The sequence below is a fragment of the Oncorhynchus gorbuscha genome, unplaced genomic scaffold (genome assembly GCF_021184085.1).
Source record: "Oncorhynchus gorbuscha isolate QuinsamMale2020 ecotype Even-year unplaced genomic scaffold, OgorEven_v1.0 Un_scaffold_1473, whole genome shotgun sequence".
Taxonomy (NCBI): Eukaryota; Metazoa; Chordata; class Actinopteri; order Salmoniformes; family Salmonidae; genus Oncorhynchus; species Oncorhynchus gorbuscha.
Window position 1 is genome coordinate 19,866 of NW_025746243.1, and position 27,256 is coordinate 47,121.

Sequence of the window (27,256 nt, forward strand, 5' to 3'; positions counted from 1 at the left end):
TCAATCCCAGTGGAACAAACCTTGTGTTCTGGTCCTAATCTATGTAGTCTCATTCCCAGTGGAACAAACCTTGTGTTCTGGTCCTAATATCTGTAGTCTCAATCCCAGTGGAACAAACCTTGTGTTCTGGTCCTAATCTCTGTAGTCTCAATCCCAGTGGAACAAACCAGGTGTTCTGGTCCTAATCTCTGTAGTCTCAATCCCAGTGGAACAAACCTTGTGTTCTTGTCTGATCTGATCGTGTGTGTGTGTGTGTGTGTGTGTGTGTGTGTGTGTGTGTGTGTGTGTGTGTGTGTGTGTGTGTGTGTGTGTGTGTGTGTGTGTGTGTGTGTGTGTGTGTGTGTGTGTGTGTGTGTGTGTGTGTGTGTGTGTGTGTGTGTGTGTGTGTGGTCCTTTACTTCCTCTGCTGGTTGACTAACACAATATCAATCCATTTAATTCATAGTGATATAACCCCTGTCACACTATAATAATATAATATAACCTGTCACACTATAATAATATAATATAACCTGTGTAATAATATTATAATATAATATAACCTGTGTAATAATATAATAATATAATAATATAATATAACCTGTGTAATAATATAATAATATAATATAACCTGTGTAATAATATAATAATATAATATAACCTGTGTAATAATATAATAATATAATAATATAATATAACCTGTGTAATAATATAATAATATAATAATATAATATAACCTGTGTAATAATATAATAATATAATAATATAATATAACCTGTGTAATAATATAATAATATAATAATATAATATAACCTATGTAATAATATAATAATATAATACTATAATATAACCTGTGTAATAATATAATAATATAATATAACCTGTGTAATAATATAATAATATAATATAACCTGTGTAATAATATAATAATATAATATAACCTGTGTAATAATATAATAATATAATATAACCTGTGTAATAATATAATAATATAATATAACCTGTGTAATAATATAATAATATAATATAACCTGTGTAATAATATAATAATATAATATAACCTGTGTAATAATATAATAATATAATATAACCTGTGTAATAATATAATAATATAATATAACCTGTGTAATAATATAATAATATAATATAACCTGTCACAATATAATAATATAATATAACCTGTGTAATAATATACTAATATAATATAACCTGTGTAATAATATAATAATATAATATAACCTGTGTAATAATATAATAATATAATAATATAATAATATAATAATATAATAATATAATATAACCTGTGTAATAATATAATAATATAATATAACCTGTGTAATAATATAATAATATAATAATATAATATAACCTGTGTAATAATATAATAATATAATATAACCTGTGTAATAATATAATACTATAATATAACCTGTGTAATAATATAATAATATAATATAACCTGTGTAATAATATAATAATATAATATAACCTGTGTAATAATATAATAATATAATATAACCTGTGTAATAATATAATAATATAATATAACCTGTGTAATAATATAATAATATAATAATATAATATAACCTGTGTAATAATATAATAATATAATATAACCTGTGTAATAATATAATAATATAATAATATAATATAACCTGTGTAATAATATAATAATATAATATAACCGGTGTAATAATATAATAATATAGTATAACCTGTGTAATAATATAATAATATAATATAACCTGTGTAATAATATAATAATATAATATAACCTGTCACACTATAATACTATAATATAACCTGTGTAATAATATAATAATATAATAATATAATATAACCTGTGTAATAATATAATAATATAATAATATAATATAACCTGTGTAATAATATAATAATATAATATAACCTGTGTAATAATATAATAATATAATAATATAATATAACCTGTGTAATAATATAATAATATAATATAACCTGTGTAATAATATAATAATATAATATAACCTGTCACACTATAATAATATAATATAACCTGTGTAATAATATACTAATATAATAATATAATATAACCTGTCACACTATAATACTATAATATAACCTGTGTAATAATATAATAATATAATAATATAATATAACCTGTGTAATAATATAATAATATAATATTTACATTACATTTACATTAAAGTCATTTAGCAGACGCTCTTATCCAGAGCGACTTACAAATTGGTGCATTCACCTTATGACATCCAGTGGGACAGTCACTTAACAATAGTGCATCTAAAACTTAGGGGGGGTGGGGTGAGAGGGATTACTTAACCTATCCTAGGTATTCCTTAAAGAGGTGGGGTTTCAGGTGTCTCCGGAAGGTGGTGATTGACTCCGCTGTCCTGGCGTCGTGAGGGAGTTTGTTCCACCATTGGGGGGCCAGGGCAGCGAACAGTTTTGACTGGGCTGAGCGGGAGCTGTACTTCCTCAGTGGTAGGGAGGCGAGCAGGCCAGAGGTGGATGAACGCAGTGCCCTTGTTTGGGTGTAATCAGAGCCTGGAGGTACTGAGGTGCCGTTCCCCTCACAGCTCCGTAGGCAAGCACCATGGTCTTGTAGCGGATGCGAGCTTCAACTGGAAGCCAGTGGAGAGAACGGAGGAGCGGGGTGAAGAGAACTTGGGAAGGTTGAACACCAGACGGGCTAATGAGTTGAAGGGGTTTAATGGCACAGGCAGGGAGCCCAGCCAACAGCGAGTTGCAGTAATCCAGACGGGAGATGACAAGTGCCTGGATTAGGACCTGCGCCGCTTCCTGTGTGAGGCAGGGTCGTACTCTGCGGATGTTGTAGAGCATGAACCTACAGGAACGGGCCACCGCCTTGATGTTAGTTGAGAACGACAGGGTGTTGTCCAGGATCACGCCAAGGTTCTTGGCGCTCTGGGAGGAGGACACAATGGAGTTGTCAACCGTGATGGCGAGATCATGGAACGGGCAGTCCTTCCCCGGGAGGAAGAGCAGCTCCGTCTTGCCGAGGTTCAGCTTGAGGTGGTGATCCGTCATCCACACTGATATGTCTGCCAGACATGCAGAGATGCGATTCGCCACCTGCTCATCAGAAGGGGGAAATATAACCTGTGTAATAATATAATAATATAATAATATAATATAACCTGTGTAATAATATAATAATATAATATAACCTGTCACACTATAATAATATAATATAACCTGTGTAATAATATAATAATATAATATAACCTGTGTAATAATATAATAATATAATAATATAATATAACCTGTGTAATAATATAATAATATAATAATATAATATAACCTGTGTAATAATATAATAATATAATAATATAATATAACCTATGTAATAATATAATAATATAATAATATAATATAACCTGTGTAATAATATAATAATATAATATAACCTGTGTAATAATATAATAATATAATATAACCTGTGTAATAATATAATAATATAATATAACCTGTGTAATAATATCCACCATCAACATACAGTCACGTATTGGTTTAATAACACAGACTCCAGTGTGTTGGAGACAGGTGACAGTGTGTTGGAGACAGGTGACAGTGTGTTGGAGACAGGTGACAGTGTGTTGGAGACAGGTGACAGTGTGTTGGAGACAGTGTGTTGGTGACAGTGTGTTGGAGACAGGTGACAGTGTGTTGGTGACAGGTGACAGTGTGTTGGAGACAGGTGACAGTGTGTTGGAGACAGGTGACAGTGTGTTGGTGACAGGTGACAGTGTGTTGGTGACAGTGTGTTGGTGACAGGTGACAGTGTGTTGGTGACAGGTGACAGTGTGTTGGAGACAGGTGACAGTGTGTTGGTGACAGTGTGTTGGTGACAGGTGACAGTGTGTTGGAGACAGGTGACAGTGTGTTGGAGACAGGTGACAGTGTGTTGGTGACAGGTGACAGTGTGTTGGAGACAGGTGACAGTGTGTTGGAGACAGGTGACAGTGTGATGGAGACAGGTGACAGTGTGTTGGAGACAGGTGACAGTGTGTTGGTGACAGGTGACCGTGTGTTGGAGACAGGTGACAGTGTGTTGGAGACAGTGTGTTGGTGACAGTGTGTTGGAGACAGTGTGTTGGTGACAGTATGTTGAAGACAGTGTGTTGGTGACAGTATGTTGAAGACAGTGTGTTGGAGACAGTGTGTTGGAGACAGTGTGTTGGTGACAGTATGTTGAAGACAGTGTGTTGGAGACAGTGTGTTGGAGACAGTGTGTTGGAGACAGTGTGTTGGAGACAGTGTGTTGAAGACAGTGTGTTGGAGACAGTGTGTTGGAGACAGTGTGTTGGTGACAGTGTGTTGGTGACAGTGTGTTGGAGACAGTATGTTGAAGACAGTGTGTTGGAGACAGTGTGTTGGAGACAGTGTGTTGGTGACAGTGTGTTGGAGACAGTGTGTTGGTGACAGTGTGTTGGTGACAGTGTGTTGGAGACAGGTGACAGTGTGTTGGAGACAGGTGACAGTGTGTTGGAGACAGTGTGTTGGTGACAGTGTGTTGGTGACAAATAAAATAAAATCAAATGTATTTATAAAGCCCTTCGTACATCAGCTGATATCTCAAAGTGCTGTACAGAAACCCAGCCTAAAACCCCAAACAGCAAGCAGTGCAGGTGTAGAGGCACGGTGGCTAGGAAAAACTCCCTAGAAAGGCCAAAACCTAAGAAGAAACCTAGAGAGGAACCAGGCTATGTGGGGTGGCCAGTCCTCTTCTGGCTGTGCCGGGTGGAGATTATAACAGAACATGGCCAAGATGTTCAAATGTTCATAAATGACCAGCATGGTCCAATAATAATAAGGCAGAACAGTTGAAACTGGAGCAGCAGCACGGCCAGGTGGACTGGGGACAGCAAGGAGTCATCATGTCAGGTAGTCCTGAGGCATGGACCTAGGGCTCATGTCCTCAGAGAGAGAGAAAGAAAGAGAGAAAGAGAGAATTAGAGAGGGCATACTTAAATTCACACAGGACACCGGATAGGACAGGAGAAGTACTCCAGATATAACAAACTGACCCTCGCCCCCCGACACATAAACTACTGCAGCATAAATATGGTGACAGTGTGTTGGTGACAGGTGACAGTGTGTTAGTGACAGTGTGTTGGAGACAGGTGACAGTGTGTTGGAGACAGGTGACAGTGTGTTGGAGACAGGTGACAGTGTGTTGGAGACAGTGTGTTGGAGACAGTGTGTTGGAGACAGGTGACAGTGTGTTGGAGTCAGGTGACAGTGTGTTGGAGACAGTGTGTTGGAGACAATGTGTTGGAGACAGGTGACAGTGTGTTGGTAACAGTGTGATGGTGACAGTGTGTTGGTGACAGGTAACAGTGTGTTGGAGACAGTGTGTTGGAGACAGTGTGTTGGAGACAGGTGACAGTGTGTTGGTGACAGTTTGTTGGTGACAGTGTGTTGGTGACAGTGTGTTGGAGACAGTGTGTTGGAGACAGTGTGTTGGAGACAGTGTGTTGGTGACAGTGTGTTGGAGACAGGTGACAGTGTGTTGGTGACAGTGTGTTGGAGACAGGTGACAGTGTGTTGGAGACAGGTGACAGTGTGTTGGTGACAGTGTGTTGGAGACAGGTGACAGTGTATTGGTGACAGTGTGTTGGAGACAGGTGACAGTGTGTTGGAGACAGTGTGTTGGAGACAGGTGATAGTGTGTTGGAGACAGGTGACAGTGTGTTGGAGACAGTGTGTTGGAGACAGGTGACAGTGTGTTGGAGACTGTGTGTTGGAGACAGGTGACAGTGTGTTGGAGACAGTGTGTTGGTGACAGGTGACAGTGTGTTGGTGACAGTTTGTTGGAGACAGTGTGTTGGTGACAGGTGACAGTGTGTTGGTGACAGTGTATTGGTGACAGTGTGTTGGTGACAGTGTGTTGGTGACAGTTTGTTGGTGACAGTGTGTTGGTGACAGTGTGTTGGTGACAGTGTGTTGGAGACAGGTAACAGTGTGTTGGTGACAGTTTGTTGGTGACAGTGTGTTGGTGACAGTGTGTTGGTGACAGTGTGTTGGTGACAGGTGACAGTGTGTTGGTGACAGTGTGTTGGTGACAGGTGACAGTTTGTTGGTGACAGTGTGTTGGTGACAGTGTGTTGGTGACAGTGTGTTGGTGACAGGTGACAGTGTGTTGGTGACAGTGTGTTGGTGACAGGTGACAGTTTGTTGGTGACAGTGTGTTGGTGACAGTGTGTTGGAGACAGGTAACAGTGTGTTGGTGACAGTTTGTTGGTGACAGTGTGTTGGTGACAGTGTGTTGGTGACAGTGTGTTGGTGACAGGTGAAGGTGTGTTGGTGACAGTGTGTTGGAGACAGGTAACAGTGTGTTGGTGACAGTTTGTTGGTGACAGTGTGTTGGTGACAGTGTGTTGGAGACAGGTGACAGTGTGTTGGTGACAGTGTGTTGGAGACAGGTGACAGTGTGTTGGAGACAGGTGACAGTGTGTTGGTGACAGTGTGTTGGAGACAGGTAACAGTGTGTTGGTGACAGTGTGTTGGTGACAGTGTGTTGGTGACAGTTTGTTGGTGACAGTGTGTTGGTGACAGGTGACAGTGTGTTGGTGACAGTGTGTTGGAGACAGGTGACAGTGTGTTGGTGACAGTTTGTTGGTGACAGTGTGTTGGTGACAGTGTGTTGGAGACAGGTGACAGTATGTTGGAGACAGGTGACAGTGTGTTGGAGACAGGTGACAGTGTGTTGGAGACAGTGTGTTGGAGACAGGTGACAGTGTGTTGGAGACAGGTGACAGTGTGTTGGAGACAGGTGACAGTGTGTTGGAGACAGTGTGTTGGAGACAGGTAACAGTGTGTTGGTGACAGTGTGTTGGAGACAGGTGACAGTGTGTTGGTGACAGTGTGTTGGTGACAGTGTGTTGGTGACAGGTGACAGTGTGTTGGTGACAGGTGACAGTGTGTTGGAGACAGGTGACAGTGTGTTGGAGACAGGTGACAGTGTGTTGGAGACAGGTGACAGTGTGTTGGAGACAGGTGACAGTGTGTTGGTGACAGGTGACAGTGTGTTGGAGACAGGTGACAGTGTGTTGGAGACAGGTAACAGTGTGTTGGTGACAGTGTGTTGGTGACAGTGTGTTGGTGACAGTGTGTTGGTGACAGGTGACAGTGTGTTGGAGACAGGTGACAGTGTGTTGGTGACAGTGTGTTGGTGACAGGTGACAGTGTGTTGGTGACAGTGTGTTGGAGACAGGTGACAGTGTGTTGGAGACAGGTGACAGTGTGTTGGAGACAGGTGGCAGTGTGTTGGTGACAGTGTGTTGGTGACAGTGTGTTGGTGACAGTGTGTTGGTGACAGTGTGTAATGGCCTCATAATGATTTGATTGGTCACATGCATCCACTGAGTTAAATCAATTGGACTAAAATGAAAGACTTTAAGGACAGGTTTATTTAAAATGCTATAGTATTTAAAATGGTATAGTATTTAAAATGGCATAGTATTTAAAATGGTATAGTATTTAAAATGGCATAGTATTTAAAATGGTATAGTATTTAAAATGGTATAGTATTTAAAATGGTATAGTATTTAAAATGGTATAGTATTTAAAATGGTATAGTATTTAAAATGGCATAGTATTTAAAATGGCATAGTATTTAAAATGGTATAGTATTTAAAATGGTATAGTATTTAAAATGTTAAAGTATTTAAAACGGTATTGTCACGGTTTTCATATGGTGAAGGAGAGTCGGACCAAACTGCAGCGTGTCGATTGCGATTCATGTTTATTTAAACAACGTAAACACGAATAAACAAACTCTACAAAACAATAAACGTAGTGAAAACCGAAACAGCCTTAACTAGTGCAAACTGACACAGACTAAGGACATCAAGACACTCAGGACAATCACCCACAATACAACCAAAGAATATGGCTGCCTAAATATGGCTCCCAATCAGAGACAACGATAAACACCTGCCTCTGATTGAGAACCACTTAAAACAGCCATAGACTCTCCTAGAACACCCCACTAAGCTACAATCCCACTACATACACACCACATACAAAAACCCATGTCAAACCCTGGCCTGACCAAATACATAAAGAAAAACACAAAATACTTCGACCAGGGCGTGACAGGTATAGTATTTAAAATAGTATAGTATTTAAAACGGTAAAGTATTTAAAACGGTAAAGTATTTAAAATAGTATAGTATATAAAATGGTATAGTATTTAAAATGGTATAGTATTTAAAATGGTATAGTATTTGAAATGGTATAGTATTTGAAATGGTATAGTATTTAAAATGGTATAGTATTTCAAATGGCATAGTATTTAAAATGGCATAGTATTTAAAATGGTATAGTATTTAAAATGGCATAGTATTTAAAATGGTATGGTATTTAAAATGGTAAAGTCCTCCATGAATTATTGCTAACATTAAAACTAACTCTCCATGTATTGTGTGTGTAAGTAAAATGATCAATGATACATATTGATTTATCCTTAATAAGTGATCCCACTAACAAGAAAGTGTGTTTTTCTCTTAACAAATGGAAAAGGATTGGTCCTCTTTTTCCAGTGATCATCTGCCTGCTAGAGATACTGTGTTGTATTCCAAAGTGCACCCTATTCTCTATGTAGCGCACTCTTTTTGACCAGAGGCAATGGGGGAATAGGGTGCCTCTTTGGGATGACGTCACTGCTTCAGATAGTAAAAGGTGTTGTGGTTTTAGTCTCTGCCCAGAGGAAGACAAACCAGTCCCGCATGGAAGAGTCTAATCACATTTTCATTACTCTACAATCCAAGCAATCCATTATAAAACTCTATAGACACAACAACATCGACCAGAGGTCAGACACCAATCCATTATAAAACTCTATAGACACAACAACATCGACCAGAGGTCAGACACCAATCCATTATAAAACTCTATAGACACAACAACATCGACCAGAGATCAGACACCAATCCATTATAAAACTCTATAGACACAACAACATCGACACCAATCCATTATAAAACTCTATAGACACAACAACATCGACCAGAGATCAGACACCAATCCATTATAAAACTCTATAGACACAACAACATCGATCCAGAGATCAGACACCAATCCATTATAAAACTCTATAAACAACATATAGACACAGAGATCAGACATCAATCCATTATAAAACTCTATAGACACAACAACATCGACCAGAGATCAGACACCAATCCATTATAAAACTCTATAGATGGTATAGACCCAACAACATCATCCAGAGGTCAGACACCAATCCATTTAGCTACTGATCTGACATATTGGATGGGATTCTATGGCAATGGAACTTCTCTATAGTTAATCGATTTGATTGGTGAGCAAACTAATGGCATCCATAAATGTTACTGAAGTGAAAACTGAAGGGATGATTATAATTATTTTGTATTACATTGCATTACATTTAATCAAAATGATTTTAATCAAATCAACTACTCAATGGAGAGGCACGGTCCTCCTCTCGGCAGACTCATGTTGGTTATTGATTATTAGTTTTGGTTTTGATTTTTTAAACTCTCTCTCTCTCTCTCTCTCTCTCTCTCTCTCTCTCTGTCTCTCTCTCTCTCTCTCTCTCTCTCTCTCTTGGTCAAACTCTCTCCATAAATGTCTCTCTCTCTCTAATTATTTTGTCTCTCTCTGTCTCTCTCTCTGTTTCTCCCTCTGTCTCTCCCTCTCTCTCTCTCTCTCTCTCTCTCTCTCTCTCTCTCTCCCTTTCTCTCTCTTTCTCTTTCTCTCTCTGTCTCTCTCTCTCTCTTTCTCGCTTTCTCTCTCTCTCTCTCTCTCCCTTTCTCTCTCTTTCTCGCTTTCTCTCTCTCTCCCTCTGTCTCTCCCTCTCTCTCTCTCTATATCTCTCTCTCTCTCTCTCTCTCTCTCCTTTCTCTCTCTTTCTCTTTCTCTCTCTGTCTCTCTCTCTCTCTGTCTCGCTTTCTCTCTCTCTCTCTCTCTCCCTTTCTCTCTCTTTCTCGCTTTCTCTCTCTCTCTCTCTCTCTCTCTCTCTCTCTCTCTCTCTCTCTCTCTCTCTCTCTCTCTCTGTCTCTCTCTCTGTCTCTGTCTCTTTCTCTCTGTCTCTCTCCCTCTTTCTCTTTGTCTCCCTGTCTATCTTTCTTCCTCTCTCTCTCTCTCTGTCTCTCTCTCTGTCTCTGTCTCTTTCTCTCTGTCTCTCTCCCTCTTTCTCTTTGTCTCCCTGTCTATCTTTCTTCCTCTCTCTCTCTCCTTTTTCCACTTCCGTCACATGGTTGATTGGTAGTCTATGCAATGGAAATCAATCGTAAGTATCTAATTGTACAATACACTCATACAATCCAACATGATGTACTACCGCAGTACAAAATATACTGGACAAAACCACCTTTTTGCTTTTATAAAGCAAATGTACAAGTTGTTTTAGCCATTCATTCTGGTATTATTAATTCCCTGCTGGAAGGGCCCTTTGGGGTTCGGAAAAGAGTGTTAAGAATAAATTGTTAAAAATAGTCGCCTATCGAAGTAATCAGACCAGTTATTTTTAATATATTTCACTTTGACTATATTTCACTGCTTTGCTTAAGTAAAACTTTTTTAGAAATTCTTCGATTACCATGAACATATTTTTAAAGAGTATTTTCATGGCAAAGTACTATCTAGTAGTAGTAGTAGTAGTAGTAGTAGTAGTAGTAGTAGTAGTAGTAGTAGTAGTCGTTGTTGATGTAGTAGTAGCAGTAGTAGTACTGTGGACTGACATTGAGCCTGTTTCCAGCACCATGTGGTGATAACATGTACGATGAGGATGGGAAGAAGCTTCCTCCTTGTATCCCCGGAGCCTGGCTCACTCCAGCCATCATGGCCTGCTACCTGCTGGTGGCCAACATCCTCCTGGTCAACTTACTCATCGCTGTCTTCAAGTAAGTCGTGGATCCCACTTCTGACACCAGCGTAACGGAACGGTAGGGAGCAGCACGAGGTCTGAAAGTGAAGTCATAACTTTGTGACGCGCAGTCGGTCCAATGAAAACCCTCTCCATTCAAGGTGTGATAATCACAGTCATTACAGACATTACGGACAGCTACAGTCATTACAGACATTACGGACAGCTACAGTCATTACAGACATTACGGACAGCTACAGTCATTAGAGACATTACGGACAGCTACAGTCATTACAGACATTACAGACATTACAGACAGCTACAGGCATTACAGACATTACAGACATTACAGACATTACGGACAGCTACAGTCATTACAGACATTACGGACAGCTACAGGCATTACAGATATTACGGACAGCTACAGTCATTACAGACATTACAGACAGCTACAGGCATTACAGACATTACAGACATTACAGACATTACGGACAGCTACAGTCATTACAGACATTACGGACAGCTACAGGCATTACAGATATTACGGACAGCTACAGTCATTACAGACATTACAGACAGCTACAGGCATTACAGACATTACAGACATTACAGACATTACGGACAGCTACAGTCATTACAGACATTACAGACATTACGGACAGCTACAGTCATTACAGACATTACGGACAGCTACGGTGATTACAGACATAACGGACAGCTACAGTCATTACAGACATTACGGGCAGCTACAGTCATTACAGACATTACGGACAGCTACAGTCATTAGAGACATTACGGACAGCTACAGTCATTACAAACATTACGGACAGCTACAGTCATTAGAGACATTACGGACAGCTACAGTCATTCGAGACATTACGGACAGCTACAGGCATTACAGACATTACGGACAGCTACAGTCATTACAGACATTACGGACAGCTACAGTCATTACAGACATAACGGACAGCTACAGTCATTACAGACATTACGGACAGCTACAGTCATTACAGACATTACGGACACCTACAGTCGTTACAGACATTACGGACAGCTACAGTCATTACAGACATTACGGACAGCTACAGTCATTACAGACATTACGGACAGCTACAGTCATTACAGACAATACGGACAGCTACAGTCATTACAGACATTACGGACAGCTACAGTCATTAGAGACATTACGGACAGCTACAGTCATTACAGACAATACGGACAGCTACAGTTATTACAGACATTACGGACAGCTACAGTCATTACATACATTACGGACAGCTACAGTCATTACAGACATAACGGACAGCTACAGGCATTACAGACATTACAGACAGCTACAGTCATTACAGACATTACAGACATTACGGACAGCTACAGTCATTAGAGACATTACGGACAGCTACAGTCATTACAGACATTACGGACAGCTACAGTCATTAGAGACATTACAGACAGCTACAGTCATTACAGACATAACGGACAGCTACAGTCATTACAGACATTACGGACAGCTACAGGCATTACAGACATTACGGACAGCTACAGTCATTACAGACATTACAGACATTACGGACAGCTACAGTCATTACAGACATTACGGACAGCTACAGTCATTACAGACATACCGGACAGCTACAGTCATTACAGACATAACGGACAGCTACAGTCATTACAGACATTACGGACAGCTACAGTCATTACAGACATTACGGACAGCTACAGTCATTACAGACATAACGGACAGCTACAGGCATTACAGACATTACGGACAGCTACAGTCATTACAGACATTACAGACATTACGGACAGCTACAGTCATTACAGACATTACGGACAGCTACAGTCATTAGAGACATTACGGACAGCTACAGTCATTAGAGACATTACTGACAGCTACAGTCATTAGAGACATTACGGACAGCTACAGTCATTACAGACATTACGGACAGCTACAGTCATTACAGACATTACGGACAGCTACAGTCATTAGAGACATTACGGACAGCTACAGTCATTAGAGACATTACGGACAGCTACAGTCATTACAGACATTACGGACAGCTACAGTCATTAGAGACATTACGGACAGCTACAGTCATTAGAGACATTACGGACAGCTACAGTCATTACAGACATTACGGACAGCTACAGTCATTAGAGACATTACGGACAGCTACAGTCATTAGAGACATTACGGACAGCTACAGTCATTACAAACATTACGGACAGCTACAGTCATTAGAGACATTACGGACAGCTACAGTCATTAGAGACATTACGGACAGCTACAGTCATTACAGACATTACGGACAGCTACAGTCATTACAGACATTACGGACAGCTACGGTCATTACAGACATTACGGACAGCTACAGTCATTACATCATGCATTCATGTAGTTGACTGTGTTGTGGTGTTGTGCAGGAGACCTGGGGATTTAACCTGGTTCATGCATGTAGTTGACTGTGTTGTGGTGTTGTGAAGATTTAACCTCGTTGGTAAAAAAAAACAGCTCCCTGATTGATCCGCTTTTCCGTCCTGACCTCTGACCAACAGCAACACCTTCTTAGAGGTCAAGTCCGTCTCCAACCAGATCTGGAAGTTCCAGCGTTACCAGCTGATCATGAAGTTCCACGACCGGCCCCTCCTCCCTCCGCCCCTCATCATCTTCAGCCACATCTACATCGTTCTGAAATACGTCTTTCGTCGCTGCAAGAGGAGAACAGAGGGAGAGCAGGACGACAGGGACAACAAAGGACTACGTCAGTGGTTTTCGGGGATATTGGTTTACTGATTGGATGACTGGTTGATTGGTCGACTCTGATTGGATGACTGGTTGATTGGTCGACTCTGATTGGATGACTGGTTGATTGGTCGACTCTGATTGGATGACTGGTTGATTGGTCGACTCTGATTGGATGACTGGTTGATTGGTCGACTCTGATTGGATGACTGGTTGATTGGTCGACTCTGATTGGATGACTGATTTATTGATTGGTTGACTCTGATTGGATGACTGATTGATTGGTTGACTGATTGGTTGACTCTGATTGGATGACTGATTGATTGGATGACTGATTGATTGGTTGACTCTGATTGGATGACTGATTGATTGATTGGTTGACTGATTGGATAACTGGTTGATTGGTTGACTGATTGGATGACTGGTTGATTGGTTGAGTGATTGGATGACTGGTTGATTGGTTGAGTAATTGGATGACTGGTTGATTGATTGAGTGAATGGATGACTGGTTGATTGGTTGAGTGATTGGATGACTTGGTTGATTGATTAGCTAGCTGGCTAACTGGCTGAAATGGTTTTCTGGCTGGCCTGCCGGTTGGTTGGCTGTCTGGTTGGTTGGCTGGGTTGACTGATTGGATGACTGGTTGATTGGTTGACTGATTGGATGACTGGTTGGTTGTCTGGTTGGTTGTCTGGTTGATTGGTTGACTGATTGGATGACTGGTTGATTGGTTGACTGATTGGATGACTGGTTGGTTGTCTGGTTGGTTGTCTGGTTGATTGGATGACTGATTGGATGACTGGTTGGTTGTCTGGTTGGTTGTCTGGTTGATTGGATGACTGATTGGATGACTGGTTGATTGGTTGACTGATTGGATGACTGGTTGGTTGTCTGGTTGGTTGTCTGGTTGATTGGATGACTGGTTGGTTGTCTGGTTGGTTGTCTGGTTGATTGGATGACTGGTTGCTTGTCTGGTTGGTTGGCTGGGTTGACTGATTGGTCCTTCCGAGACAGATGTCAGTGCGTTCTACCAGGTTTCAGAAGCAGTTGAACTCCACCAACCCCGGCTCCAGCGTGTGACGTGTGCTTCTCTCTCTGACAGAGCTGCTGCTGAACGCTGAGGAGCTGAAGGCTCTGTATGACTTCGAGGAGCAGTGTGTGGAGGAGTATTTCAGAGAGAAGGAGGACGAGGAGCAGTCGTCTAGCAACGAACGCATCCGGGTCACATCGGAGAGGTCGGAGACCGGACAGCTATGGTCTTTCCTCTTTGGGGGAACTACTTACATTTAAATTAGCCTTGTAGAACTGTCTCAGTATTCGCTACGGTTATTCATATTTATTAGTAATACATTTGGTGTAATCCCAATACATTTGGTGTAATCACAAGACATTTGGTGTAATCCCAATACATTTGGTGTAATCCCAATACATTTGGTGTAATCCCAATACATTTGGTGTAATCCCAATACATTTGGTGTAATCCCAATACATTTGGTGTAATCCCAAATCATTTGGTGTAATCCCAATACATTTGGTGTAATCCCAATACATTTGGTGTAATCACAATATATTTGGTGTAATCACAATACATTTGGTGTAATCGGCAGGGTGAGTAAAGAGTTGTGGTACCGTTGACTCTCTCTCCTCTCAGGGTAGAGAACATGTCGATGCGTCTGGAGGAGGTGAACGAGAGGGAGCACTCCATGAAGGCTTCCCTGCAGACGGTGGACCTGCGACTGGGTCAGCTGGAGGAGTTCTCTGGACGTATGATGAACGCCCTGGAGAAGCTGGCCGGGGTGGACCACAACGACCTGGTCAGAACCCAGTCGGGGGTCTCCTCGGTCTGCGACACGTCCTCTCTGCTCCGTCACAGCTCCATCAACAGGTTCATTAACAACTTTAATGACTCCAGATGAGAAAGACGGAATGGTCTGCTCTGTCATGTACAGTACAGTAGTCTAGTGTTTATTAAGGATGATGTTTACTGATGATCAGTACAGTAGTCTAGTGTTTATTAAGGATGATGTTTACTGATTGTCATGCAGGTGAAAGAGGACCCAAAAGCGACTTGGCGAAAACAGAGTCTTTAATCCAGTAAAGTAAATACAAACAAAAAACACAACTTTCACTCGAAATGACGAGGACAAACTGGAGACTCGATCTTGAACAGCAGGTGAACAGCAGGTTGCCTCGGGAAGGCACTTGAACCAGACAGACTCAGACACCTGCTCACCACGCAGCATCTGAGGAAAACACGACACGACAGGGCGATACACAAACACAGCACGGTGAATTCTAGACAAGGAACCGACAGGACAGGAACGGAACACAAAGGAAGAAATAGGGACTCTAATCAGGGGAAAGGATCGGGAACAGGTGTGGGAAGACTAAATGATTGATTAGGGGAATAGGAACAGCTGGGAGCAGGAACGGAACGATAGAGAGAAGAGAGAGCGAGAGAGTGAGAGAGGGAGGGGGAGAGAGAGGGATAGAAAGAGGGAAAGAACCTAATAAGACCAGCAGAGGGAAACGAATAGAATGGGAAGCACAGGGACAAGACAAGATAATAAATGACAAAACATGACAGTACCCCCCACTCACCGAGCGCCTCCTGGCGCACTCGAGGAGGAATCCTGGCGGCAACGGAGGAAATCATCAATGAGTGAACGGTCCAGCACGTCCCGAGACGGAACCCAACTCCTCTCCTCAGGACCGTAACCCTCCCAATCCACTAAGTATTGGTGACCCCGTCCCCGAGAACGCATGTCCATGATCTTATGTACCTTGTAAATAGGTGCGCTCTCGACAAGGACGGGAGGGGGGAGGGAAGACGAACGGGGGTGCGAAGAAAGGGCTTAACACAGGAGACATGGAAGACAGGATGGACGCGACGAAGATGTCGCGGAAGAAGCAGTCGCACAGCGACAGGATTGACGACCTGGGAGACACGGAACGGACCAATGAACCGCGGAGTCAACTTACGAGAAGCTGTCGTAAGAGGAAGGTTGCGAGTGGAAAGCCACACTCTCTGGCCGCAACAATACCTTGGACTCTTAATCCTGCGTTTATTGGCGGCTCTCACAGTCTGTGCCCTGTAACGGCAAAGTGCAGACCTCACCCTCCTCCAGGTGCGCTCACAACGTTGGACAAACGCTTGAGCGGAGGGAACGCTGGACTCGGCAAGCTGGGATGAGAACAGAGGAGGCTGGTAACCCAGACTACTCTGAAACGGAGATAACCCGGTAGCAGACGAAGGAAGCGAATTGTGAGCGTATTCTGCCCAGGGGAGCTGTTCTGCCCAAGACGCAGGGTTTCTGAAAGAAAGGCTGCGTAGTATGCGACCAATCGTCTGATTGGCCCTCTCTGCTTGACCGTTAGACTGGGGATGAAACCCGGAAGAGAGACTGACGGACGCACCAATCAAACGACAGAACTCCCTCCAAAACTGTGACGTGAATTGCGGGCCTCTGTCTGAAACGGCGTCTAACGGGAGGCCATGAATTCTGAATACATTCTCGATAATGATTTGTGCCGTCTCCTTAGCGGAAGGAAGTTTAGCGAGGGGAATGAAATGTGCCGCCTTAGAGAACCTATCGACAACCGTAAGAATCACAGTCTTCCCCGCAGACAAAGGCAGACCGGTAATGAAGTCTAGGGCGATGTGAGACCATGGTCGAGAAGGAATGGGGAGCGGTCTGAGACGACCGGCAGGAGGAGAGTTACCCGACTTAGTCTGCGCGCAGTCCGAACAAGCAGCCACGAAACGGCGCGTGTCACGCTCCTGAGTCGGCCACCAAAAGCGCTGGCGAATAGACACAAGAGTGCCTCGAACACCGGGATGACCAGCTAACTTGGCAGAGTGAGCCCACTGAAGAACAGCCAGACGAGTGGAAGCAGGAACGAAAAGGAGGTTACTAGGACAAGCGCGCGGCGACGCAGTGTGCGTGAGTGCTTGCTTAACCTGTCTTTCAATTCCCCAGACTGTTAACCCGACAACACGCCCATAAGGAAGAATCCCCTCGGGATCAGTAGAAGCCACAGAAGAACTAAACAGACGGGATAAGGCATCAGGCTTGGTGTTCTTGCTACCCGGACGGTAAGAAATCACAAACTCGAAACGAGCGAAAAACAACGCCCAACGAGCTTGACGGGCATTAAGTCGTTTGGCAGAACGGATGTACTCAAGGTTCTTATGGTCTGTCCAAACGACAAAAGGAACGGTCGCCCCCTCCAACCACTGTCGCCATTCGCCTAGGGCTAAGCGGATGGCGAGCAGTTCACGGTTACCCACATCATAGTTGCGCTCAGATGGCGACAGGCGATGAGAAAAATAAGCGCAAGGATGAACCTTATCGTCAGACTGGAAGCGCTGGGATAGAATGGCTCCCACGCCTACCTCTGAAGCGTCAACCTCGACAATGAATTGTCTAGTGACGTCAGGAGTAACGAGGATAGGAGCGGACGTAAAACGTTCTTTTAGAAGATCAAAAGCTCCCTGGGCGGAACCGGACCACTTAAAACACGTCTTGACAGAAGTAAGAGCTGTGAGAGGGGCAGCAACTTGACCGAAATTACGAATGAAACGTCGATAGAAATTAGCGAAACCTAAAAAGCGCTGCAACTCGACACGTGACCTTGGAACGGGCCAATCACTGACAGCTTGGACCTTAGCGGAATCCATCTGAATGCCTTCAGCGGAAATAACGGAACCGAGAAAAGTAACGGAGGAGACATGAAAAGAGCACTTCTCAGACTTTACGTAGAGACAATTCTCTAAAAGGCGCTGTAGAACACGTCGAACGTGCTGAACATGAATCTCGAGTGACGGAGAAAAATCAGGATATCGTCAAGATAGACAAAAACAAAGATGTTCAGCATGTCTCTCAGAACATCATTAACTAATGCCTGAAAAACAGCTGGCGCATTGGCGAGACCAAACGGCAGAACCCGGTACTCAAAATGCCCTAACGGAGTGTTAAACGCCGTTTTCCACTCGTCCCCCTCTCTGATGCGCACGAGATGGTAAGCGTTACGAAGGTCCAACTTAGTAAAGCACCTGGCTCCCTGCAGAATCTCGAAGGCTGATGACATAAGGGGAAGCGGATAACGATTCTTAACCGTTATGTCATTCAGCCCTCGATAATCCACGCAGGGGCGCAGAGTACCGTCCTTCTTCTTAACAAAAAGAACCCCGCCCCGGCCGGAGAGGAAGAAGGCACTATGGTACCGGCGTCAAGAGACACAGACAAATAATCCTCGAGAGCCTTACGTTCGGGAGCCGACAGAGAGTATAGTCTACCCCGAGGAGGAGTGGTCCCCGGAAGGAGATCAATACTACAATCATACGACCGGTGAGGAGGAAGGGAGTTGGCTCGGGACCGACTGAAGACCGTGCGCAGATCATGATATTCCTCCGGCACTCCTGTCAAATCGCCAGGTTCCTCCTGAGAAGTAGGGACAGAAGAAACGGGAGGGATGGCAGACATTAAACACTTCACATGACAAGAAACGTTCCAGGATAGGATAGAATTACTAGACCAATTAATAGAAGGATTATGACATACTAGCCAGGGATGACCCAAAACAACAGGTGTAAACGGTGAACGAAAAATCAAAAAAGAAATAGTCTCACTGTGGTTACCAGATACTGTGAGGGTTAAAGGTAGTGTCTCAAATCTGATACTGGGAAGATGACTACCATCTAAGGCGAACATGGGCGTAGGCTTCTCTAACTCTCTGAAAGGAATGTCATGTTTCCGAACCCATGCTTCGTCCATGAAACAACCCTCAGCCCCAGAGTCTATCAAGGCACTACATGTAGCACCCGAACCGGTCCAGCGTAGATGGACCGACAAAGTAGTACAGGATCTTGATGGAGAGACTTGAGTAGTTGCGCTCACCTGTAGCCCTCCGCTTACAGATGAGCTCTGGCTTTTACTGGACATGAATTAACAAAATGTCCAGCAACTCCGCAATAGAGGCACAGGCGGTTGGTGATCCTCCGTTCCCTCTCCTTAGTCGAGATGCGAATCCCTCCCAGCTGCATGGGCTCAGACTCTGAGCCAGAGGAGGGAGATGGTTGCGATGCGGAGCAGGGAAACACCGTTGATGCGAGCTCTCTTCCACGAGCCCGGTGACGAAGATCTACCCGTCGTTCTATGCGGATGGCGAGAGCAATCAAAGAGTCCACATCTGAAGGAACCTCCCGGGAGAGAATCTCATCCTTAACCACTGCGTGGAGTCCCTCCAGAAAACGAGCGAGCAGCGCCGGCTCGTTCCACTCACTAGAGGCAGCAAGAGTGCGAAACTCAATAGAATAATCCGTTATGGACCGTTCACCTTGGCATAAGGAAGCCAGGGCCCTAGAAGCCTCCCTACCAAAAACTGAACGGTCAAAAACCCGAATCATCTCCTCTTTAAAGTTCTGGAACTTGTTAGAGCAATCAGCCCTTGCCTCCCAGATAGCTGTGCCCCATTCTCGAGCCCGGCCAGTAAGGAGTGAAATGACGTAAGCAACCCGAGCTCTCTCTCTAGAGTATGTGTTGGGTTGGAGAGAGAACACAATCTCACACTGCGTGAGAAAGGAGCGGCACTCAGTGGGCTGCCCGGAGTAGCAAGGTGGGTTATTAACCCTAGGTTCTGGAGGCTCGGCAGGCCAGGAAGTAACAGGTGGCACGAGACGTAGACTCTGGAACTGTCCAGAGAGGTCGGAAACCTGAGCGGCCAGGTTCTCCACGGCATGGCGAGCAGCAGACAATTCCTGCTCGTGTCTGCCGAGCATGGCTCCTTGGATCTCGACGGCAGTGTAACGAGCGTCTGAAGTCGCTGGGTCCATTCCTTGGTCGGTTCCTTCTGTCATGCAGGTGAAAGAGGACCCAAAAGCGACTTGGCGAAAACAGAGTCTTTAATCCAGTAAAGTAAATACAAACAAAAAACACAACTTTCACTCGAAATGACGAGGACAAACTGGAGACTCGATCTTGAACAGCAGGTGAACAGCAGGTTGCCTCGGGAAGGCACTTGAACCAGACAGACTCAGACACCTGCTCACCACGCAGCATCTGAGGAAAACACGACACGACAGGGCGATACACAAACACAGCACGGTGAATTCTAGACAAGGAACCGACAGGACAGGAACGGAACACAAAGGAAGAAATAGGGACTCTAATCAGGGGAAAGGATCGGGAACAGGTGTGGGAAGACTAAATGATTGATTAGGGGAATAGGAACAGCTGGGAGCAGGAACGGAACGATAGAGAGAAGAGAGAGCGAGAGAGTGAGAGAGGGAGGGGGAGAGAGAGGGATAGAAAGAGGGAAAGAACCTAATAAGACCAGCAGAGGGAAACGAATAGAATGGGAAGCACAGGGACAAGACAAGATAATAAATGACAAAACATGACACTGATTATCAGTACAGTAGTCTAGTGTTTAATAAGGATGATGTTTACTGATGATCAGTACAGTAGTCTAGTGTTTAATAAGGATGATGAGAGGATGATGTTTACTGATGATCAGTACAGTAGTCTAGTGTTTAATAAGGATGATGAGAGGATGATGTTTACTGATGATCAGTACAGTAGTCTAGTGTTTAATAAGGATGATTATCAGTACAGTAGTCTAGTGTTTATTAAGGATGATGAGAGGATGATGTTTACTGATGATCAGTACAGTAGTCTAGTGTTGAATAAGGATGATGTTTACTGATTATCAGTACAGTAGTCTAGTGTTTAATAAGGATGATGTTTACTGATTATCAGTACAGTAGTCTAGTGTTTAATAAGGATGATGTTTACTGATTATCAGGACAGTAGTCTAGTGTTTATTAAGGATGATGTTTACTGATTATCAGTACAGTAGTCTAGTGTTTAATAAGGATGATGTTTACTGATTATCAGTACAGTAGTCTAGTGTTTAATAAGGATGATGTTTACTGATTATCAGTACAGTAGTCTAGTGTTTAATAAGGATGATGTTTACTGATTATCAGTACAGTAGTCTAGTGTTTATTAAGGATGATGTTTACTGATGATCAGTACAGTAGTCTAGTGTTTATTAAGGATGATGAGAGGATGATGTTTACTAATTATCAGTACAGTAGTCTAGTGTTTAATAAGGATGATGTTTACTGATTATCAGTACAGTAGTCTAGTGTTTATTAAGGATGATGTTTACTGATGATCAGTACAGTAGTCTAGTGTTTAATAAGGATGATGAGAGGATGATGTTTACTGATTATCAGTACAGTAGTCTAGTGTTTAATAAGGATGATGTTTACTGATTATCAGTACAGTAGTCTAGTGTTTAATAAGGACGATGTTTACTGATTATCAGTACAGTAGTCTAGTGTTTAATAAGGATGATGTTTACTGATTATCAGTACAGTAGTCTAGTGTTTAATAAGGATGATGTTTACTGATGATCAGTACAGTAGTCTAGTGTTTAATAAGGATGATTATCAGTACAGTAGTCTAGTGTTTAATAAGGATGATGTTTACTGATTATCAGTACAGTAGTCTAGTGTTTAATAAGGATGATGTTTACTGATGATCAGTACAGTAGTCTAGTGTTTAATAAGGATGATTATCAGTACAGTAGTCTAGTGTTTATTAAGGATGATGTTTACTGATTATCAGTACAGTAGTCTAGTGTTTAATAAGGATGATGAGAGGATGATGTTTACTGATTATCAGTACAGTAGTCTAGTGTTTAATAAGGATGATGTTTACTGATTATCAGTACAGTAGTCTAGTGTTTATTAAGGATGATGTTTACTGATGATCAGTACAGTAGTCTAGTGTTTAATAAGGATGATGAGAGAATGATGTTTACTGATGATCAGTACAGTAGTCTAGTGTTTAATAAGGATGATTATCAGTACAGTAGTCTAGTGTTTAATAAGGATGATGAGAGGATGATGTTTACTGATGATCAGTACAGTAGTCTAGTGTTTAATAAGGATGATGTTTACTGATGATCAGTACAGTAGTCTAGTGTTTAATAAGGATGATTATCAGTACAGTAGTCTAGTGTTTAATAAGGATGATGAGAGGATGATGTTTACTGATGATCAGTACAGTAGTCTAGTGTTTAATAAGGATGATGTTTACTGATGATCAGTACAGTAGTCTAGTGTTTATGGACGATGTGAGGATGATATTTACTGATTATATATCTGTCTGTGTGTCTGTCTGTCCATCAGCTCTGACGGCTACAGTCTGTACCGGTACCACCTGGAGATGGGAGATGACACCCGCTCTGAGGCTGGGGACATCAGGAGCCCTGAGAGGAAGGGTAGCCAGAGGAAGGTGGTTGAGAGGAAACGGAGTATGAGAGAAACCACGACCAGCATCACGGCCTCTGTGAAGGAGTACGGAGCCACGTTAGACGTGGTGGGCCCCAGAGAGAGGAATCATTCCAGCTCCAGTGTCTCTGTCTGCGAAGGGGCGAAGGAAACCCCAACCCAGAGGCCTGAGGTTCCTACAGAGGCTTCTCCACCGCCCTGCAGCCCTGCAGCCTCGATGGACGCGGCCCTGGAGAAGGCAGGCGTGACCACGGAGAAGATCAAGCTAGAAGCAGCCATCTCATACCCTCTGGAGAGGGTCAGGTCCCTGCAGTACCAGTCACCCGAGACCCACAGTGACTGTCTCACCTCCAGGCCCAGATCCAGGAGCACTATGGTGTACAACCCAGCCGATGGGGGAGATGAGGGGGCTACTTGGGCCACAGACGTCAACAACCCCCTCACTGGGGAACTGGAAACGGTTACCTCCAGATCTCCAACCATGGGTCACTGGGCAGCGCGCTTCGAGTACAGAGTCCACCCCTGCCCGTTCGGCCACATGCCCAAAGTCTCCATGGAGAAGCTAGTCCCCACCACCACAGATACAAAGGACGAGGCAGAGGCAGACAGTGAACCACAGGAACCAGGGAAGAGCAAGTCAGAGAGCAACCAAGATGGAGGTGAGGAGAAGCAGGAAGCTGAGGCTAAAGATACTGGTGGAGGCCTTCTGCTTGTGGCAGAGGACAGGATGTATCCATCACTGAGGTCTAAGAGCCTGAACACCAACCCCACAGAGAACCAAGTCAGACAGTATTAAAGACCTAACAGCTATGTTAGGAGGGACTGGGCACAAAGGACCAAGTCAGACAGTAGTGGAAAAGACCTAACAGCTATGTTTGGAGGGACTGGGCACAAAGGACCAAGTCAGACAGTAGTGGAAAAGACCTAACAGCTATGTTAGGAGGGACTGGGCACAGAGAACCAAGTCAGACAGTATTAAAGACCTAACAGCTATGTTAGTAGGGACTGGGCACAGAGAACCAAGTGAGACAGTATTAAAGACCTAACAGCTATGTTAGTAGGGACTGGGCACAGAGAACCAAGTCAGACAGTATTAAAGACCTAACAGCTATGTTAGTAGGGACTGGGCACAGAGAACCAAGTCAGACAGTATTAAAGACCTAACAGCTATGTTAGGAGGGACTGGGCACAGAGAACCAAGTCAGACAGTAGTGGAAAAGACCTAACAGCTATGTTAGGAGGGACTGGGCACAGAGAACCAAGTCAGACAGTATTAAAGACCTAACAGCTATGTTAGGAGGGACTGGGCACAGAGAACCAAGTCAGACAGTAGTGGAAAAGACCTAACAGCTATGTTAGGAGGGACTGGGGAGACAGAGACAGAGGTAGAGACTGACAGACAGTATTAAAGACCTAACAGATATGTTAGTAGGGACTGGGGAGACAGAGGTAGAGACTGACAGACAGTATTAAAGACCTACCAGCTATGTTAGTAGGGTCTGGGGAGACAGAGACAGAGGTAGAGACTGACAGACAGTATTTAAGACCTAACAGCTATGTTAGTAGGGACTGGGGAGACAGAGACAGAGGTAGAGACTGACAGACAGTATTAAAGACCTAACAGCTATGTTAGGAGGGACTGGGGAGACAGAGATAGAGACTGACAGACAGTATTAAAGACCTAACAGCTATGTTAGTAGGGACTGGGGAGACAGAGACAGAGGTAGAGACTGACAGACAGTATTAAAGACCTAACAGCTATGTTAGTAGGGACTGGGGAGACAGAGACAGAGGTAGAGACTGACAGACAGTATTAAAGACCTAACAGCTATGTTAGGAGGGACTGGGGAGACAGAGACAGAGGTAGAGACTGACAGACAGTATTAAAGACCTAACAGCTATGTTAGTAGGGACTGGGGAGACAGAGACAGAGGTAGAGACTGACAGACAGTATTAAAGACCTAACAGCTATGTTAGGAGGGACTGGGGAGACAGAGATAGAGACTGACAGACAGTATTAAAGACCTAACAGCTATGTTAGTAGGGACTGGGGAGACAGAGACAGAGGTAGAGACTGACAGACAGTATTAAAGACCTAACAGCTATGTTAGAAGGGACTGGGGAGACAGAGACAGAGGTAGAGACTGACAGACAGTATTAAAGACCTAACAGCTATGTTAGAAGGGACTGGGGAGACAGAGACAGAGGTAGAGACTGACAGACAGTATTAAAGACCTAACAGCTATGTTAGTAGGGACTGGGGAGACAGAGACAGAGGTAGAGACTGACAGACAGTATTAAAGACCTAACAGCTATGTTAGTAGGGACTGGGGAGACAGAGACAGAGGTAGAGACTGACAGACAGTATTAAAGACCTAACAGCTATGTTAGGAGGGACTGGGGAGACAGAGACAGAGGTAGAGACTGACAGACAGTATTAAAGACCTAACAGCTATGTTAGTAGGGACTGGGGAGACAGAGACAGAGGTAGAGACTGACAGACAGTATTAAAGACCTAACAGCTATGTTAGTAGGGACTGGGGAGACAGAGACAGAGGTAGAGACTGACAGACAGTATTAAAGACCTAACAGCTATGTTAGAGGGACTGGGGAGACAGAGACAGAGGTAGAGACTGACAGACAGTATTAAAGACCTAACAGCTATGTTAGTAGGGACTGGGGAGACAGAGACAGAGGTAGAGACTGACAGACAGTATTAAAGACCTAACAGCTATGTTAGTAGGGACTGGGGAGACAGAGACAGAGGTAGAGACTGACAGACAGTATTAAAGACCTAACAGCTATGTTAGTAGGGACTGGGGAGACAGAGACAGAGACTGACAGACAGTATTAAAGACCTAACAGCTATGTTAGGAGGGACTGGGGAGACAGAGACAGAGGTAGAGACTGACAGACAGTATTAAAGACCTAACAGCTATGTTAGTAGGGACTGGGGAGACAGAGACAGAGGTAGAGACTGACAGACAGTATTAAAGACCTAACAGCTATGTTAGTAGGGACTGGGGAGACAGAGACAGAGGTAGAGACTGACAGACAGTATTAAAGACCTAACAGCTATGTTAGGAGGGACTGGGGAGACAGAGACAGAGGTAGAGACTGACAGACAGTATTAAAGACCTAACAGCTATGTTAGTAGGGACTGGGGAGACAGAGACAGAGGTAGAGACTGACAGACAGTATTAAAGACCTACCAGCTATGTTAGGAGGGACTGGGGAGACAGAGACAGAGGTAGAGACTGACAGACAGTATTAAAGACCTACCAGCTATGTTAGTAGGGACTGGGGAGACAGAGACAGAGGTAGAGACTGGGGACAGACAGTATTAAAGACCTACCAGCTATGTTAGTAGGGACTGGGGAGACAGAGACAGAGGTAGAGACTGACAGACAGTATTAATGACCTAACAGCTATGTTAGTAGGGACTGGGGAGACAGAGACAGACAGACAGTGTTTAAGACCTAACAGCTATGTTAGAAGGGACTGGGGAGACAGAGACAGAGGTGGAGACTGACAGACAGTATTTAAGACCTAACAGCTATGTTAGTAGGGACTGGGGAGACAGAGACAGAGGTAGAGACTGACAGACAGTATTAAAGACCTAACAGCTATGTTAGGAGGGACTGGGGAGACAGAGGTAGAGACTGACAGACAGTATTAAAGACCTAACAGCTATGTTAGTAGGGACTGGGGAGACAGAGACAGAGGTAGAGACTGACAGACAGTATTAAAGACCTAACAGCTATGTTAGGAGGGACTGGGGAGACAGAGATAGAGACTGACAGACAGTATTAAAGACCTAACAGCTATGTTAGTAGGGACTGGGGAGACAGAGACAGAGGTAGAGACTGACAGACAGTATTAAAGACCTAACAGCTATGTTAGGAGGGACTGGGGAGACAGAGATAGAGACTGACAGACAGTATTAAAGACCTAACAGCTATGTTAGTAGGGACTGGGGAGACAGAGACAGAGGTAGAGACTGACAGACAGTATTAAAGACCTAACAGCTATGTTAGGAGGGACTGGGGAGACAGAGACAGAGGTAGAGACTGACAGACAGTATTAAAGACCTAACAGCTATGTTAGTAGGGACTGGGGAGACAGAGACAGAGGTGGAGACTGACAGACAGTATTAAAGACCTACCAGCTATGTTAGGAGGGACTGGGGAGACAGAGACAGAGGTAGAGACTGACAGACAGTATTAAAGACCTAACAGCTATGTTAGTAGGGACTGGGGAGACAGAGACAGAGGTGGAGACTGACAGACAGTATTAAAGACCTACCAGCTATGTTAGGAGGGACTGGGGAGACAGAGACAGAGGTAGAGACTG

At 43.5% G+C, this 27,256-nt stretch overlaps 1 protein-coding gene across 1 annotated transcript in view; it reads left to right on the top strand.

Moving 5' to 3' along the window:
• Positions 1-23,773, top strand: part of LOC124022891 (transient receptor potential cation channel subfamily M member 1-like) — a gene marked incomplete at its 5' end in the record, with an annotated part of 40,104 nt that extends 16,331 nt beyond the window's left edge. The window contains 6 exons of the mRNA XM_046337585.1: positions 10,259-10,279; positions 10,748-10,892; positions 13,412-13,617; positions 14,702-14,834; positions 15,251-15,484; positions 22,802-23,773. Coding sequence (XP_046193541.1) covers positions 10,259-10,279; positions 10,748-10,892; positions 13,412-13,617; positions 14,702-14,834; positions 15,251-15,484; positions 22,802-23,699 — 1,637 coding nt within the window. The remainder of the gene's footprint in view (positions 1-10,258; positions 10,280-10,747; positions 10,893-13,411; positions 13,618-14,701; positions 14,835-15,250; positions 15,485-22,801) is intronic.
• Between the last annotated feature and the right edge of the window lie 3,483 nt (positions 23,774-27,256).